The sequence below is a fragment of the Anas platyrhynchos genome, chromosome 16, assembly GCF_047663525.1.
Source record: "Anas platyrhynchos isolate ZD024472 breed Pekin duck chromosome 16, IASCAAS_PekinDuck_T2T, whole genome shotgun sequence".
Classification (NCBI taxonomy): domain Eukaryota; kingdom Metazoa; phylum Chordata; class Aves; order Anseriformes; family Anatidae; genus Anas; species Anas platyrhynchos.
The window spans coordinates 10,918,833-10,933,534 of NC_092602.1; the positions used below are offsets into that span (position 1 = coordinate 10,918,833).

The 14,702-nt window shown below is 39.3% G+C and overlaps 1 protein-coding gene across 34 annotated transcripts in view; it reads right to left on the bottom strand.

Annotated features, from left to right (window-relative positions):
- The window catches only part of ARVCF (ARVCF delta catenin family member), a 277,795-nt gene that overhangs the window by 156,799 nt on the left and 106,294 nt on the right, over window positions 1-14,702 (bottom strand). For 11 of the 34 annotated variants that reach the window (XM_038187328.2, XM_038187325.2, XM_072024613.1 and 8 more), the window contains 2 exons: window positions 12,200-12,301; window positions 6,004-6,248 (listed from right to left, as the gene is read on the bottom strand). The exons of 16 other annotated variants lie outside the window; for them this stretch is intronic. In XM_038187328.2, coding sequence (XP_038043256.1) covers window positions 6,004-6,219 — 216 coding nt within the window. In that variant the 5' untranslated portion in view covers window positions 6,220-6,248; window positions 12,200-12,301. The remainder of the gene's footprint in view (window positions 1-6,003; window positions 6,249-12,199; window positions 12,302-14,702) is intronic. 7 more of the 34 variants (XM_027469842.3, XM_027469840.3, XM_027469834.3 and 4 more) reach the window with 2 other exon arrangements.

Sequence of the window (14,702 nt, forward strand, 5' to 3'; positions counted from 1 at the left end):
ATAAAGGAAAATGTGTTTGTCAGTTTTAAAAGAGATGCTATTTTTCTGGAAAGTAAGTTGAAATATAAAGGATCCAAATCTTAACTATGAAAATATTCTGCAGCTTTGTTCCTTAACTTGATTTTCCTTGAACAGGAAAACACATTTGCAAAGTGAAGAAAGCCCAATTTTGTATTATTATTAAATTGGTGGATTATTGGCATTTCAAGATGTCCTTCTGGGGTATTATTTATTGGAAGGATGTCTGTGGGTTTTTCTCCTCACAAGGGTGTTAACAGAAACAAAACGAAACAAAACAAAATAAAACAGTATGCAATTTCTTTCAAGTTTGCTCATTCCCACTCTTTCCCCACTGCCTGCCTTCCTTTCACCTCTGTTTTGTTAATACCTTGGCTAACACAAAGTTAAGGAGCATCTGCACCAAAACTATGCATCAATTCATGAAGAATCATGGTCATAGATATACCATACACATATATATGTATGGGAGAAACATATGGAAAAGCATTTGTCAGTGATAGAGTTAGGACACTAATTAAACAAGATAGATAATTTTTAGCCTGTGTTTATTACCATACCTCAAAATGAACACATAATCTAGGCAGCAATAAAAGAGACTGATTCAAAAACCTCAACACTTGAATTATTTAAATTGTTTTCTCCTGGTCTGTATTTAAACAGTATTTTATTGGGTGTTTCCTTAGTTCAGAAAGAACAGCTTTTGCATCATTCTAACTTCACCACTTGGAGGACGCCCATCTCTAAAGGGCACAAGCCACTAACACGACTTACACAAGATGCATTTGTAATGGTATGTCTGACTTCACCAGGCATCATACTACTTATGTTATTTCGGTTTAAAGAACAGCAGCTAAAACAAACAGAACAAAACAAAAAAATAATCTGTACTGAAATGGTCAAGTTAGTACCAGAAAACTGCAGAGCAGCCTTTGGTGAATTATGAATAAGCTTTTATAAATGTCATACCCACAAGCCCTATTTTGGACAAATCTGTCTCAGTCACATCTGAGGGACCAAATAATTGTGCACACTATTACAAAGTACAAACAAGCTCAGATCTGCCTCCAACACCATATTCATGCCCTATTAACTACTGCAATTGCACAGTCACACCCAGGGCTGGCTGGCTTTACAAGTGACAAATGAGAAGCTTGTATAATAATGTACATTACTAGGCCTAATAGCTAGAGAAATAGGAGATATTAAGCTATACTCACCAGTATCACATCATGCTGATTCAGCTTGGTCTGCTTATTAGATGGTTCAGCCCATACAACACACACACAACCACTAAGAATCTCAGCAAGCCTGATTCTTATGCGGTGTGAAAAAGCACATCAGATTGACAGGATGAAACCTTTGAAGCTGCTGGCCTGAGTCAGAAATTTATCAGTGAAGCTGGCTGGATTGATGTTTGAAGTCAAAACATGATCCAAAGCTTGTATTTCACTCTTGGAAACAACATAAGCTCCTTAAACACTCCTCTTAGGGAAAGAAAATGGTCACTGATTTAAAATTTCTTAAACTGATACAGCTTGGAGTTACTGTCCACGGTCTCTTGACACGTGCTGTTGACTGACAGACCCTCTAAGAATGCATATCAAAAACCTACAGCCATCGTTCAGCCGCTATTGACTCCTCAGCAGCCTTTGCCACTTCTGGGGCACCACTGTAATGCAGCTTTCTTCCAGCGGGCTCTACTGGTAAGTGTAAAAGTTCCTCCAAAAAGTACAGCAGAGTTCTGTGAAACTTGCAACAAGACAATCAGCTTAACACCACTAAGTTTAAAAAAATATATAATTCTAAAAAAACGTACACCTAGGCAAATTTATGCTGACATTTTTTTTTTGTTTTAATAACTAGCTTTGTAATAAACATGTTAAAATCTGTATTATACTAATACATGCACACAGAGAACCTCAATTTTGGGTGTAACCTTATCAAGTACCTACTGAAGTACCTACTAAGACAAATATACCCTGTTATCTTAAAAAAAAAAGGGGGGGGGGAATAACAGTCAAATGAATACATTTTAAAATTATTGGATAATTTTGTCAGTGCAAAGACTTGTCAGATGAACTTATAGTAGTTCTTACAGGCATAAGGGTCAGTTTGAAAAGACTCTGCACCAGATTGCAAGGGTCTGATTTCTGTTGTTAATACCATGTAAGATCTGGTAACACCCACAGGTTTCCTACCTACAGGAAGGGGGATAACAACTACTTTTATTTATTTATCTATTTTTTAAACAGTGATTGGGAACACCTCTCAAATCATTAGATATCACTTCAAGATCACTGAAAGCAGAATTTTATTGTATTTGTTGGCAAAACAGGTTTATTGGATGCTGTACTTTATTTTGGTTATGAAACATTAACAGGAATGGAAATTGTCAATGTGTACCAATGGGGAAACAGTCTTTGAATGCAAACATTTTTGTTCAGCTCCCCAGCTGACCAGATTTGACAGAGCTTCTCTACAACGCGTGGAGCCATGCCAATTTAAACCAACTCAGGATATAGCCTTGTGTTTAATAAGTGTCATGTGTCTGATGTTTTAATAAAAGAAAAGACAATATTCTTTATTATTAAAAAGTTACACTCAGAATAACTATCCAGTGATAATATTGTAGCTTTGAGCATTCAGCCTCCTATAGCACATACCTTACCCATGCACTTTCCTATCTTCTCCCTGCCCAACTTTAGTTCCCACTGTGAAGAGCAGCAGAAGGCTGATTTGAAAAGAAGTGAAACAGAACCAGGCAGATTAAACTAAATCCCTCACACATGAAGAGTATTAAGATTTATCAAGCTCATAAAAACCATCATCAACCAGAGACTTTAATATGTAGAAGACACATGATAGGTGCTACTCACCAGTGACTTAAAAGCTTATTGGCCTATCTGTGCTGCCAAGACTCCCACTGCTTGGGATACTATAACAACAAAAATATATTTATTTATTTTACATTGGTTTAGTGCAAAGTTTAGGGAAGCAAATGCAGGCACATTAACAGACAGCTCTGCTCTTTTTTAGTATAGCCAGGTTTTCAGCTTCAGAAACTAAGAGTGATGGCCAGCCATGTGGCTCCCAACACTCGAAGCCAGACTGGGGAGCAAAGTCAAGAATATAATTAAAGAATAGAAGGGTTTTTAGAAGATTTTTATTAACCTGATAAAAGCTCTCAGGTTAAAAAATCATTACGTGTTACATTTTCAGACTAGTGGAAAAGTTTTTAGTAAGCAACTAACGACCTTTTGTCCAATGGGTTCTTAGCCTGGAAAAGCACTTCGTTTGCCCACTTCAAAATCTGCAATAAGTTAGATTTCCTTAGAAAGCACAGGGCTGGGGTCCACATTTCCAGCTTTGGCTTTAGATCAGTGTTCCTACTACAATGTGCATCTTCCAGAAGTTTAGGAGTTAAAGCACCCTAATTTATGTCACTAGGTATACACACAGCAATACACGATAATTGAAGCAATGCTTAAAGTCCGTGTAAGGTACACAGGACAGATTTACCCAGTTGTTCAACAGCATTAACAAAATGCAGCACTTTGCTGCTATTAACCAGAAACAATTACTGGTTAAAGCTAGCTGTGACATAGCAGTAGCTAATTACAGCCTGCTGCAGGCAGGGGAGATGGGTACAAAACATCCGCACAGTCTGAAGGTTTGGCAGGCACTGCCTTCTACAAAGGGCTACGAAAACACAAATACTTCAGCTGCTCTATCACTAAATATTCTCACTGATATTAATGGGAGACATTTCAGCAACATTTAGCACCTCTAATTGCGATGACAGTATCTCCCTGAAATCCATCCTCTGGAGGAAAAAATTTTATTAAAGAACAATCCCTGTTATTTCTAATTAATATCTGAACAGACCACTTATGATTTGTTTAGATTGTCCAACAATGAAATTATCCCAGTAAAACAACTTCAAGATGCTTTTCATAAAAATCCTTCACACCTTCTTAATTTACAATTAAGAAAATAAATAAATCTCTGCCCAAGTCTTTTGGCAATTACAGAACATCCCTGACCTTATTTGAAGATTTGACATTTCTTGTGAAAGGCCAAAACGTTACGTTGTATACAATCCCAGCAAACAACATGGAAAACTGATGTCCATTTGTGCAGATCTTTAAAGATTATTCAGCACCCTCATAAGATGGAGTTAATTCTCAATTCTTACCCAAATTCTAAACAGAATAACTAGATTATGTATAATTACCCTCACCACTTCCAAATGGAAAAGCTCCTACTGCAGGGATTTTGTAATACCGCATACAACATTGGGTTGAATAGGGTGATAGGCAGTGATTAGCCAGTCTTTACCAAAACACAGCTTCAGAGAGAGCTGTATTTGACTAGTGCACGAGCAATCCCTGCAGAGAGCAGAGCATATTGTACCTTTTGCTCTCTGTACTTTTGACAATGAAGTTCAATATATAACAGTAAAAATGTAATCACTATATATCCTGCATAAGACTGAAGGTACTGGTTTCTTCCTTCATTTAAACACTGTTTAATTAATTTTACTAAGTCAGGAAGGAATTTGGCCCTCAGTACATTTTATGAAAATTCCCTTAAATAACCTTACATTAATTCTTAACTGTGCATATTTAGCTAATCAACCATTCTATGTCGTATACAAGCTACGCTAAAAACCTTAACAACGTTCATGAACTAAAGCCTTCTCTCCTCACCACCGCCCTGCTCCAGAGCGACAAGGAGCCGAGCATACACAGATTCAGATTGGTGTCACCTCCAGGGGCTGTTTCTCCACAAGAGTCACGTAGACGCCTGTAACTTAAACTCTTTTTATTAAGTTTTCTAGGAAGTGGTTAGACCTTAAGCCATAACTGCAGAAAACCCATGCTTCATCAGTTTTGTGGATAAGGAATTTCATTCTGAAGCTATTAATCAGGTACTTTGCACAAAGTCATTCAGAAAACTGAAGGTGAGCTTGTCTTTTTCTATAAAAAAATCTGTAAGCACATCTCCCCCCTCCACAGCCCAGCTGCTACTCAAGAGGAGATAATGACCTACAGCTCCTACCAGCTACTGTCATACTTTCAGGCTAACCAGTGCAGGCTGCTCCTTTCACATCAAGTCCCACACTCAAGCATCTACACGTACGGAAGCTTGGCAGAAAAGCTATGCTAACTTCATAGAATGCCAAGCCCGCCTGAATGCAGCTCAATGCAGGTATCACTGTAAAGCAGTCTAGGACGACTGGGAAACAACTTTCAGAATCCCCATAGCCTGGAGTTTCTCTGACTGAACAGTGTTTTCTGAGGAAACAGACCTTCGCAAATGGTTCTATTGCTTCTGCACGACTTACCTTGCATGTCAGCGGAATTTGCTAGTTAAAGTAATTTAGAGATGTAAGTAGTTTGTCATCGCAGTTAAAGAACACAAATCAGGCAAAACAGTATCTGGAAATCTAAAGCTACCACAAAGCTTAAGTTTGCATCATTAAAATAAAAACCGTCATTTCAACAAATACAGAAAACAAATTATGAAATCCTCCCTGCACAAACAAGGAGACTTTGCAGGAGGACAATCCCTGCTTTTCATGCTGTTTGCCCTGTTCAAAGCCCAACCATTTCTAACGGAAATTTTGTTTGCTCTAGAGATTTTGATTCAGTATTGGTTTCCAATCACCAGAATATCACCATACTCACATCAAGGGCACAGACTGAAAGGGGGCAGAGAAGATTTCTATTGACGGTTTAATACTCAAGGATGCATACATTTACACAAACATCCCACGAGCTAAGAAGTAAAGCAACATCCAAGCCAAGGCTCTGAAATCTGAGCTCTGAAACTAATCAATGAAACACACTGACTCCGGGGTATCAGAGGACAACCTAGGGAATGAAATGTGGGTGACAAACACGATGCACCTGACTTTCAGGAATGGGAAATTCTGCAATAGGTGAACTCTAGCAACAGGTGAAACGAGCAGGCTGTTACCTGCAGGACAAGCTGCTGCCAGGCGGTTGCCAGTGGCTGACCATTGCCAATGTTGCAAATGCTCATTCGGTCTGCTGGCTGATTGGCACGCTCAAGTTGCAAGGAGACATTGCGCCGCTCTTCCTCAAGTGCCCGGGTAAGCCGCTCGAAACGAGCTTCTTGCTCCTTAACAGATGCTAAAATGCTGGCAGCAGACCTGATATCATAGTCATCCATGATTGTTTTCAAATGCTCCTGCCTGTTAACTGACATGGGCAAATGGAAAGGGTTAGGTAAAGGGGTGGGGAGGGCACAGGTCAGAGGTTAAGAATAAAAATGCACATCGTTAGTCACCCTGCTAGAACAGCATTCATTCTAAGAAGCAAATTCCAATGCTCTTTGAAAAAACTTCCTTTCTTTTCACTGATTTGATTTTAAATGAAAAATAATTAATCTAATGCTTCCCTGTTCAAAAAAGAAAGAAATACATGCCCACCTTGGATAGAAATTATGTTTAATACCTTTGATCTTTTTGCTAAAATTGCTTGACAGAGGTTTTCATCCCTCTTGCAGAGCTAATTTCACTGTGCAAATAGTAATGTACTTTAAAGAATTATATTAAAAATATATGACTTAGGAGGGGTGACGAACACAACCTTTCTTGCTATAGGCACTTGTAATTTTTTACTTTAACAGCATAAATGTGAAGTCTAGCATTTTTTAAAGACAAACTTTACATGAAAACAATTGCATCCATGGCTTCCAAGTAAACAAAAGTCCCCCAGATTTAGCAGATAGTAACTGAAAATAGTTTTAATTTTGAAATTACAGGAGTACACTGTAATATGGAAAATATTTTAAAATACAGACAGTGCAATTGCAGTTGAAATGTGCTTGATGATTTCAGCATGGTAGCCAATGAAGCAGCCCATCATGCAGCTGTTTGCTAATAATGTAAATGAAAAAGCCCAAATCAAACTTCTTCAATGAAAAACACACAGGACTGATTGTCTCTCAGTGCAGGAAAAAAAAAATCAGAAAACAAATAGTTGGGATACATCTCCCTCATTTCTTCTCTAGTAGGGTTATGAAGAATTCAATTTAAAACCCTATTTCCCTCTGTATAGTGCGTGCAGCAAAACTCCTCATTGGTTCCACAGATCTATCATTTGAACATCAGTTAAAATGTTTTCATGAGAGTATAAAATCAGCAATGTAATATAAGCTTAAATAGTGGCTTCAACAGAATCCTTTCACTAAAGCTAAACAAATGACTAGTTTGCTTCTGTGTACTAGTAAACTACTTAAAGCACCTCCGAACTGAGTGCACAGAGGCCAAATTTTCTTCAGCTGCTGTAATTCAAGACAAGTTCATACTCTGTGCTAAGAGTTACACTGCCTAGAAATTGTCCCTTCATATGCAAATCAGGAGCAATACTTCCTGCTGCCAGAGAGATTCTTTGTTTTCCCCATCTATTACACAGGATTTCCATGACCACTGGTGATATTAAACCCTACTTTCCAGAAGCTTTGCATTTTGTCATTCGGTGCATACTCTGAATTGATTCATTTTCCATGACTGGCACATTATTTAGCAGGTCTTTCTCCTGTGTTGATTCTTTGGCAGTTAATGATACTATTATATACATGCTGTGGTGTTCCCAAAAGAGAGGTGTTAGTAGACATTAAGCTGCGTATTTTCAGTTTGACAGAAACATGGTTTCATGGTTTCTGTCAGGGTTACTCAGAAGTAACCCTGATGTCTCCCTTTTTTGTCATATTTGGTCGAAATAATCCAAAATGCCCAAAAGATGCTGAAGAAGCAGTACCAGACCCCAAACCCACGATATATAATTTGATTTCATAGGAAATAACCTGCCATAAGCTCTGTGGTTCAATGTTTACTCCTAAGCACTTGCTTTTGAAAGGAATCAGGGTGGTAAGAAACCATGTTGCAACGACTACAATGTATTAATTTCACAGTGTTTATTTACCACCATGATTTAGCCTTTCATGCTTTCAGACCAGTAAGCAAGTGTTACGCAATATAAAGACTTTTCTTATTTAAGCTTTGACTAAATTCCTATTGAGAATCTGAAAGGAAACCAAAAACCACCACAGGATTTTCCAGACGCCACATCCTAGTCAAACACAGACCAAGCTGTCAACTTCAGAGGTCTGCCACTGAGAATCTTATTTTGCAATGCCAGTTTATCAAGAGACCACAAAACCATCAGTGTGTTATGCTTTCTGCAACAGAGAATCACCACAATCTAGAAGGACAGCGTAACTCAAGAAGTCCATGCGGTGCAGGATGGTACTGCGTGACTCACCTGCTACATCTCAGCATGATTTAGCCCTGGCACAGCTACACACAAACACAGCCAGGCTTTCTAGATCTAAGCTGGCTCATGTGCAGCCTACTTGCGTGTTTCTGCTTTTGTGCTTCCCTGCTTTGCACAGATGGAGGCAGCTCAGTTTCTTGTCCTTTCTCTCTGGAGCGCAGACATGCTCCCAGACCGAAGGGGATGACTTTGCAGCCCCAGGCACGAGTCGAATTTTGGGAAAAACACATGTGAGGGCTGGGGTGGGGGACATTTCTAAACATATTCCAAAAGACAGCTACCTGACTACTAATTATCATGGCCTTCACACTTCAGCAGAGGAACAGCCTGACTGCCACACTGACCCAAACTCACCTCAGATGAAGGGAAGCTCCAGGCCCAAGGAGAATGTATCAGAATGGGCCAGGGATTAATTAACAGAGAGATGCTCCTGAGAAGCACCGCAGAGCAGGACCTCAGGTTTCCTCAGTCTCTCTCTGCACGAGGCCACCTTCCTCAGCCAACTATCCGTGGAGCCCTCAGAGGCCAAACTAGCTTGGCTAACTAAGTTAGATGACAGAATTAGAGGGAAAAAAGATCCTAAAGGATCAAAGGTACAAATCACTGCAGAAGTCTAGACAGTCATGACTACCTCTCTATAAAATGTGAACATACTAGAGGTGGAATCATTCTCGGATTCAAATCAAAAAGAAATGACTTTAGCTATTACCCCCAGAAGTCCAACTTCTTTACTAAAGCTTGCATTTTTTTTTTCTTTTCCAGCACATCACAATGTACTGAATAAAATTTAAGAGCTTGAAGTGGCTTGTACTTTCAAGGCCTAGCTCTGAGCAGACGAGGGTGCTGGGTCCATTCTCAGCCTGACAGTGGGAAAAGCTCTCGCTTTCTCAGTTCCAAACTCAGAGGATGTATCCACGTGTTCTCCCCAGCTGAGCCAAGAGGCCATGCCAGCATCAGGAACAGCCCGAACTCCACAGCTGTCTCATAGTTGGTGCTGTGATGACATGGAAGGTATAAACGACTGGTGCTTTCATCCAATGTTTTATCAACTCAAGACCAACAGTCCTTAATATCAACAAAGACTCTGTATTAAATGGGAAACATTACATTGAAGAGAACTGAAACCCTACATGCAGAAAGTGAAAAATACCACCCCATTCTTCTAGTTCTCTTAAACGCTAATGGCCCAGTGCAGTACAGCCACGTGCGGCGCTCCCGGTGCACAGATGAGAAGGGCTCAGTAATGCTACTTAGTAGCAGGGTCACCTCCTCTCGCTTACTGTAGGTAGTTCATCTGGTAAGAAAGGATCTCTATTGTTTTCTCCAGCCTTTACTATGCCAATCTCTTATAAGCACTGCAGTACAGTACTCCTCCAACGTGCAGTGTAGCAATCCTTGAGCTTAAATTTTATCTTGGATGTATTTGTACCAGGTGAACCTTTGACAAAGCTCCAAAGCAGGATGAAATGCTTCTGTTGTAAGTGAACTGATCAGAAGACCCCTCTGGAAATCCTAATAAGTAGTGGATTTGGCTAATAGAATTTCCCTCAAGAGAAAAAAAAATCCACAGGTCAAAAAAAAATAGCTTATATTTCACAGTGGTAAGCCCGTATATACACAACAGAAAGAAATAAAAGCAAAGCATAGAAGTTCTCAGCATTCCTCCAGGTTTTTCACCTCAAGAGAAGGTCAGAACTGAGCTCTAATAGAAAGTTATCACTGCAGAGCCAATCATGTGTGCTGTACCCATCTACTGTGTTTCTTTATGGAGACCAGAGTTTCACCTCAAAAGAAAAAAAACGCTATAAATTAATCTGCCTTCGGTTAAAGTTCAGTGTAAGGATTTAGAAGAACTCCCACTTAAAAAAAAAGAAAATAATCGAACCTCACCTGACAATATGTAACCGCAAACCTCTTTTGTCGTACCTTCAGATTATTCAGGCAATTCATTGTCTGCAGCTAAAACAACTTTCTCTCACCTGTGACTATGAGAAGGGATAGCTGTTATCTTTTGGGAACCCAAGCAGCTGGATATTTCCATGTACTAACTCAAAACATGAATCAATTCGGAATGTAGAAAGAAGATGGCAGGATGTAAACCACAATAACTAAATTCAGAAAAACACACTCCTTTCAGAATATATATTGCAAGTTTCTGTTCCAGGAAAGAGTATTAGCAACAGCAGCATGTAAAACTGACAAACACCTCCTGTAATACTGATTCTGAAGCAGTAACAGCTTGAATAATAAAAGCTACAGTTGATGACTTAGCTGATGTATAACTTTCAAGTCACATTCTGAGAATGAGACAAAGATCCCATTCTGAAAATTCTTAATGAGGTATAAGAACTTGATGCCACACATGAGAGATCCTAGAAAATTTGGGTTCTATAAATGGTACAGCTCTCTAGAGAGCTATAGAGATCTCCATGCAGAAAATATAATGTTAACCTCCTTACAACCATAAATATTGTGGTTCTTTCCTCTGTGAAATGAAAAACATAGGCAGAAAATAAACTGTATAAATTTTCAGATGTACAATTAGTGACCATTAAAATCCTAATTCCTATGCAGAAACAGCAGCAGAACCAGTAACTGCCTTTTAAGAACAGTTGGACAAAGACCGACTTCTGCATTTCAAATGATTTATTAACAGATAAATGCTTGCTTGCTGTTGATTGCACTCCCAATTATTTACCCAGGGTTTCGACAATTTACATTATCAGCAGTCTAGACCAGAGGAAGAAAACAAAAGTACTGACTCATGAGTTACTTATTCATGCTGCCACTTGCAATTTGCTACCATTTGTAACTAAATTAAAGTGCATTGAAAAGCCTACAACTAAATGAAAATATTAGACCTATAGCAGCCAGGTAAAGATTATTCCTTAGGCTGCACTTCTAAACACAGCAAACACTTGTCTACATGGTGTCAAAGGCTACGCTGACAGCAGCAAATCTTCTCCCTTCTGCCTATGTGACTCTAAATATATTGTGTTGCATTAGACTGAGAGCAAAGTAAGATGATCTATTTTTTCTGACCATTCATATAAAGAACTAATGCATCAAATGGCCTCCTGTAGGTCAACAGGGCTTTAGTGCTCAGTAGGGATGAACACCACCCCTGTGCAAAGAGGCCAAAATGGGGGCCTATGCACAGCTAATACCCAAACTCATGACCAGGTTTGAAGGCTCTTAGAAACATTAGGGTTACTTGGTCCTCTGCAAAAAAGCGAGTAGCTCAGCACACTAATTTTGCTAATACAGGATGTAGCTGATGGTCAAGAGCTGTCAGAAAGCCCTTGTGATTAAGGAGACTGAGTTTTAGAGAACCTCCAGATCCGCTGCACTTCTCAAAGCATTCTGCCTTTGTAAGACAATCAGGTTCTTGAGTGAGCTGGATTTGAAGAGATGAGCAGTGTCCACCAGTCAGCCACAGAACATCGCAGAGCCTTCTTTCAGAGGGAAGGGAAGTTTCTCTCAAGGCACACAATAAATTTCTCAGGTCCCATAGTCTGAATAGTGAGCACAGCTCTTGCTCTCTCCCAGCCCAATTCAAGTCTACTAGGTCCTGCTAACTAGAGATGGTACAATGATGAGCAACAAGAAGCTTGTACATACAGCAAACTGGCAGCTGTAGGAGCAAAATGAAAGCCTGTGAGCATGCATGGGAACAGTGGCTTTGTGCTTCTACAGGGAGGAAAGCCATCAGAAGAAAAGCAAAGGTGGGAGTAAAATAATCTGTGGAAACGAAGCATAGCACATGCTAATTATATTTCACCCTGAAGTACAAAAGATGAGCAGCACAAAATGACTGTTATCCCCCATGCTGTATCAGAAAGCATGCAGCGAAAAACAAGCAAGATACACACCTAGTGGATTACTGGGCTCTGAATGTCAAAGATGCTGTGACATCACCCGCAAAGACTAGAAAAGTATTGACAAAGTAGGACAGCAGCCTCAAGCAGAACCAACTATAAGAGAGAAGAAAAAGAAGACAGAGTTAGTTAACAACATATTACAGCCTCTTCTGTTCACACTTGCACTTGTTTCCCATGTTCTCCTTAGTTTGTTGTATAAATTACTTATCATAGATAATTACTTATCATAGATCATTTATGATACTGTTTTGTTCCCAATCTGGAAAAAAAACAAACAAAATCAGAAGAAGGAAATATTAAAACTGCTAAAGGAAAGGAATAAAAAAGTTAATCTGGTTTGTTATCAGCAGTCAATAGTTGCATGTTCTAAAACTGGATATTGCAGCCAAACATTTTAGAACACAGAAACCTAACATGAAGCTCTTAGAAATAATAGTAATTATTTAGGCACACAACTTTAGGCCCCCTGTTTTATGCATGAACCCTGAAATGGCTCAAGATTGTTTCATGGATACTTGTCAGAGAGGGTAAGTTCATTTCTGAAAGATGCACACAGCACAATAGTTTGCAAATGCTCTGTTTATTCTCCCTGTTTGTAATCTATGCCTACAGGAAACGCAAGTGAAAGTAGGCTCTTGGATATTAGGTCCTCTAGTTAGCTCAGTAAATCTGTGACTTGTTTTGTCATAAAACATTTAGGACAGAACTTCTCTGGGTCAGTGGTTGCAAATTTAGGACCTGTTTTTGCTGGATAACATACAGAACAGAATCTATTTCACAAAGGCATGGTTCCATGAAGCAGCATATCCAGTTTTAAGCTACCACCACGTAAAACGCTGCAACCACATGGCACGAAGTGCAGAGCCAGTACAAACTCACTTTGCTGGTTCAAATATTTTAGAACACTTTCAAAGAGTAATTTTGCCCCAGCAGATTTTATGCTTCACCAGGTACTGTCTGCCTTCTTGATGCCAGCATAAACACTGTTTCTTATGTTTCAGCTAAATTACCAGAAATGTGATCTTTTCTTTGCACTAATTCAATCTCAGAAGGCATGGAATCGCCACGTGAAAAAAAACATTTTCTTTAAACTAACAGAAGTAAAGTCTATGCTCAGAAGTTACTAAATTTAACAAAACTGTGCAAAGATACATCCAAAGATGAAAGTCAGGAGGTAGAGTGAAAGATTAATTCTGGAATAAATGACCCGAGGGAATAAATCAGGCATAATTCAGTTTCTACAGACAAAAGAGTAACGTTGCGCAAAAATAAATGCATGTTAATTGTAACAAAGTCCAAATAAACTGCTTCTCAGACCTTATGGTGAAATCTGTCTTGGGCCTGGCTCTTCTCGTTGCTGCTCTGGTTGACTGAGTTCTAATCTGCCCCTTACGTGACAATCTCCACCAATGAATAGCAATGAGGAATTCACAAAGAGAGCTATTTCAATATAGTTCCCTCATAGGCACAGACAGACATACTGTGTTGTGTCAAAAGAAACAAAAAAGGCTGGTCAGGGTTTTTTTTGTTTCTTTGGACAGAAGCAGTCTGTGAAACAAGGCTTCAACTAGGGAAAGAACAAGGGGAGAGGAAATGCTAACAGGAAAGTTGCTTGAGAAGGAACTTGGGATCCTAAGAGCATAGCAATGAACAAACACTACAGCCACCAGTTCTCTTATTACAGAAAAACGTCCATGTAAAATATTTGAGATTTTACAGCAGTAAGAAATTTCAACCAGAAACCTAGCAGGAATCACTTTGTAGAAATAAGAACTTTCTGCAAACAAATTTGCAGAACAGCACATAGAGTCTGGGCTTAGCAGCACCACCAAAAAGAAACGGGACACACACACATCACGGCCTGCAGGATGCAGCCCCAGCACTTCACTCACTGGAGAACTGGCTCTGGGCAGCAGCACCAGAATAACTCACATCTTACTGTTATAATAGTGATGGTTAACAGTTATTGGGTTGCCTGCTATACTCCAATCCATTAAAGAGAATTATTAGACAAATTAACCTCTTAATTAAAAGCACCTAAATTGTATTCTATTAACTTACAAAAGATACGATTCCCAGCAAAGCAGACAGTGCACGACTTGGATAATCAGATTTTAAAACATCTTCTAAAGAAGGCATTTGTCTAGTGAGTGTGGGACAGGGAAACGGCGTTCTTGAGCTTTGTTTTTTAGGGGGGCAGAAGGGTCAGGGGGGACTTATTTTACACAAAGCTTATATACACATGAAAACACCAATGGATACGTATGCAGGAAAGCCCTGGGCAGGTGACATCTCCTTATTGGTTTGTCCAGCTACAGCCTCCCTGGTGGTAGGTATTCATCTTTGTAAAGCAACTGAATGGCCTTGATCCAAGAGGTTGTGAGTAGTATTTTATTTATTTATATAAATTATAGTAATTGAAAGCATTTCTTGTATCTTTCCTATACACAGGATCTCATGGAGAAAAACTAGTACACAGAACAAAGTACTCCTA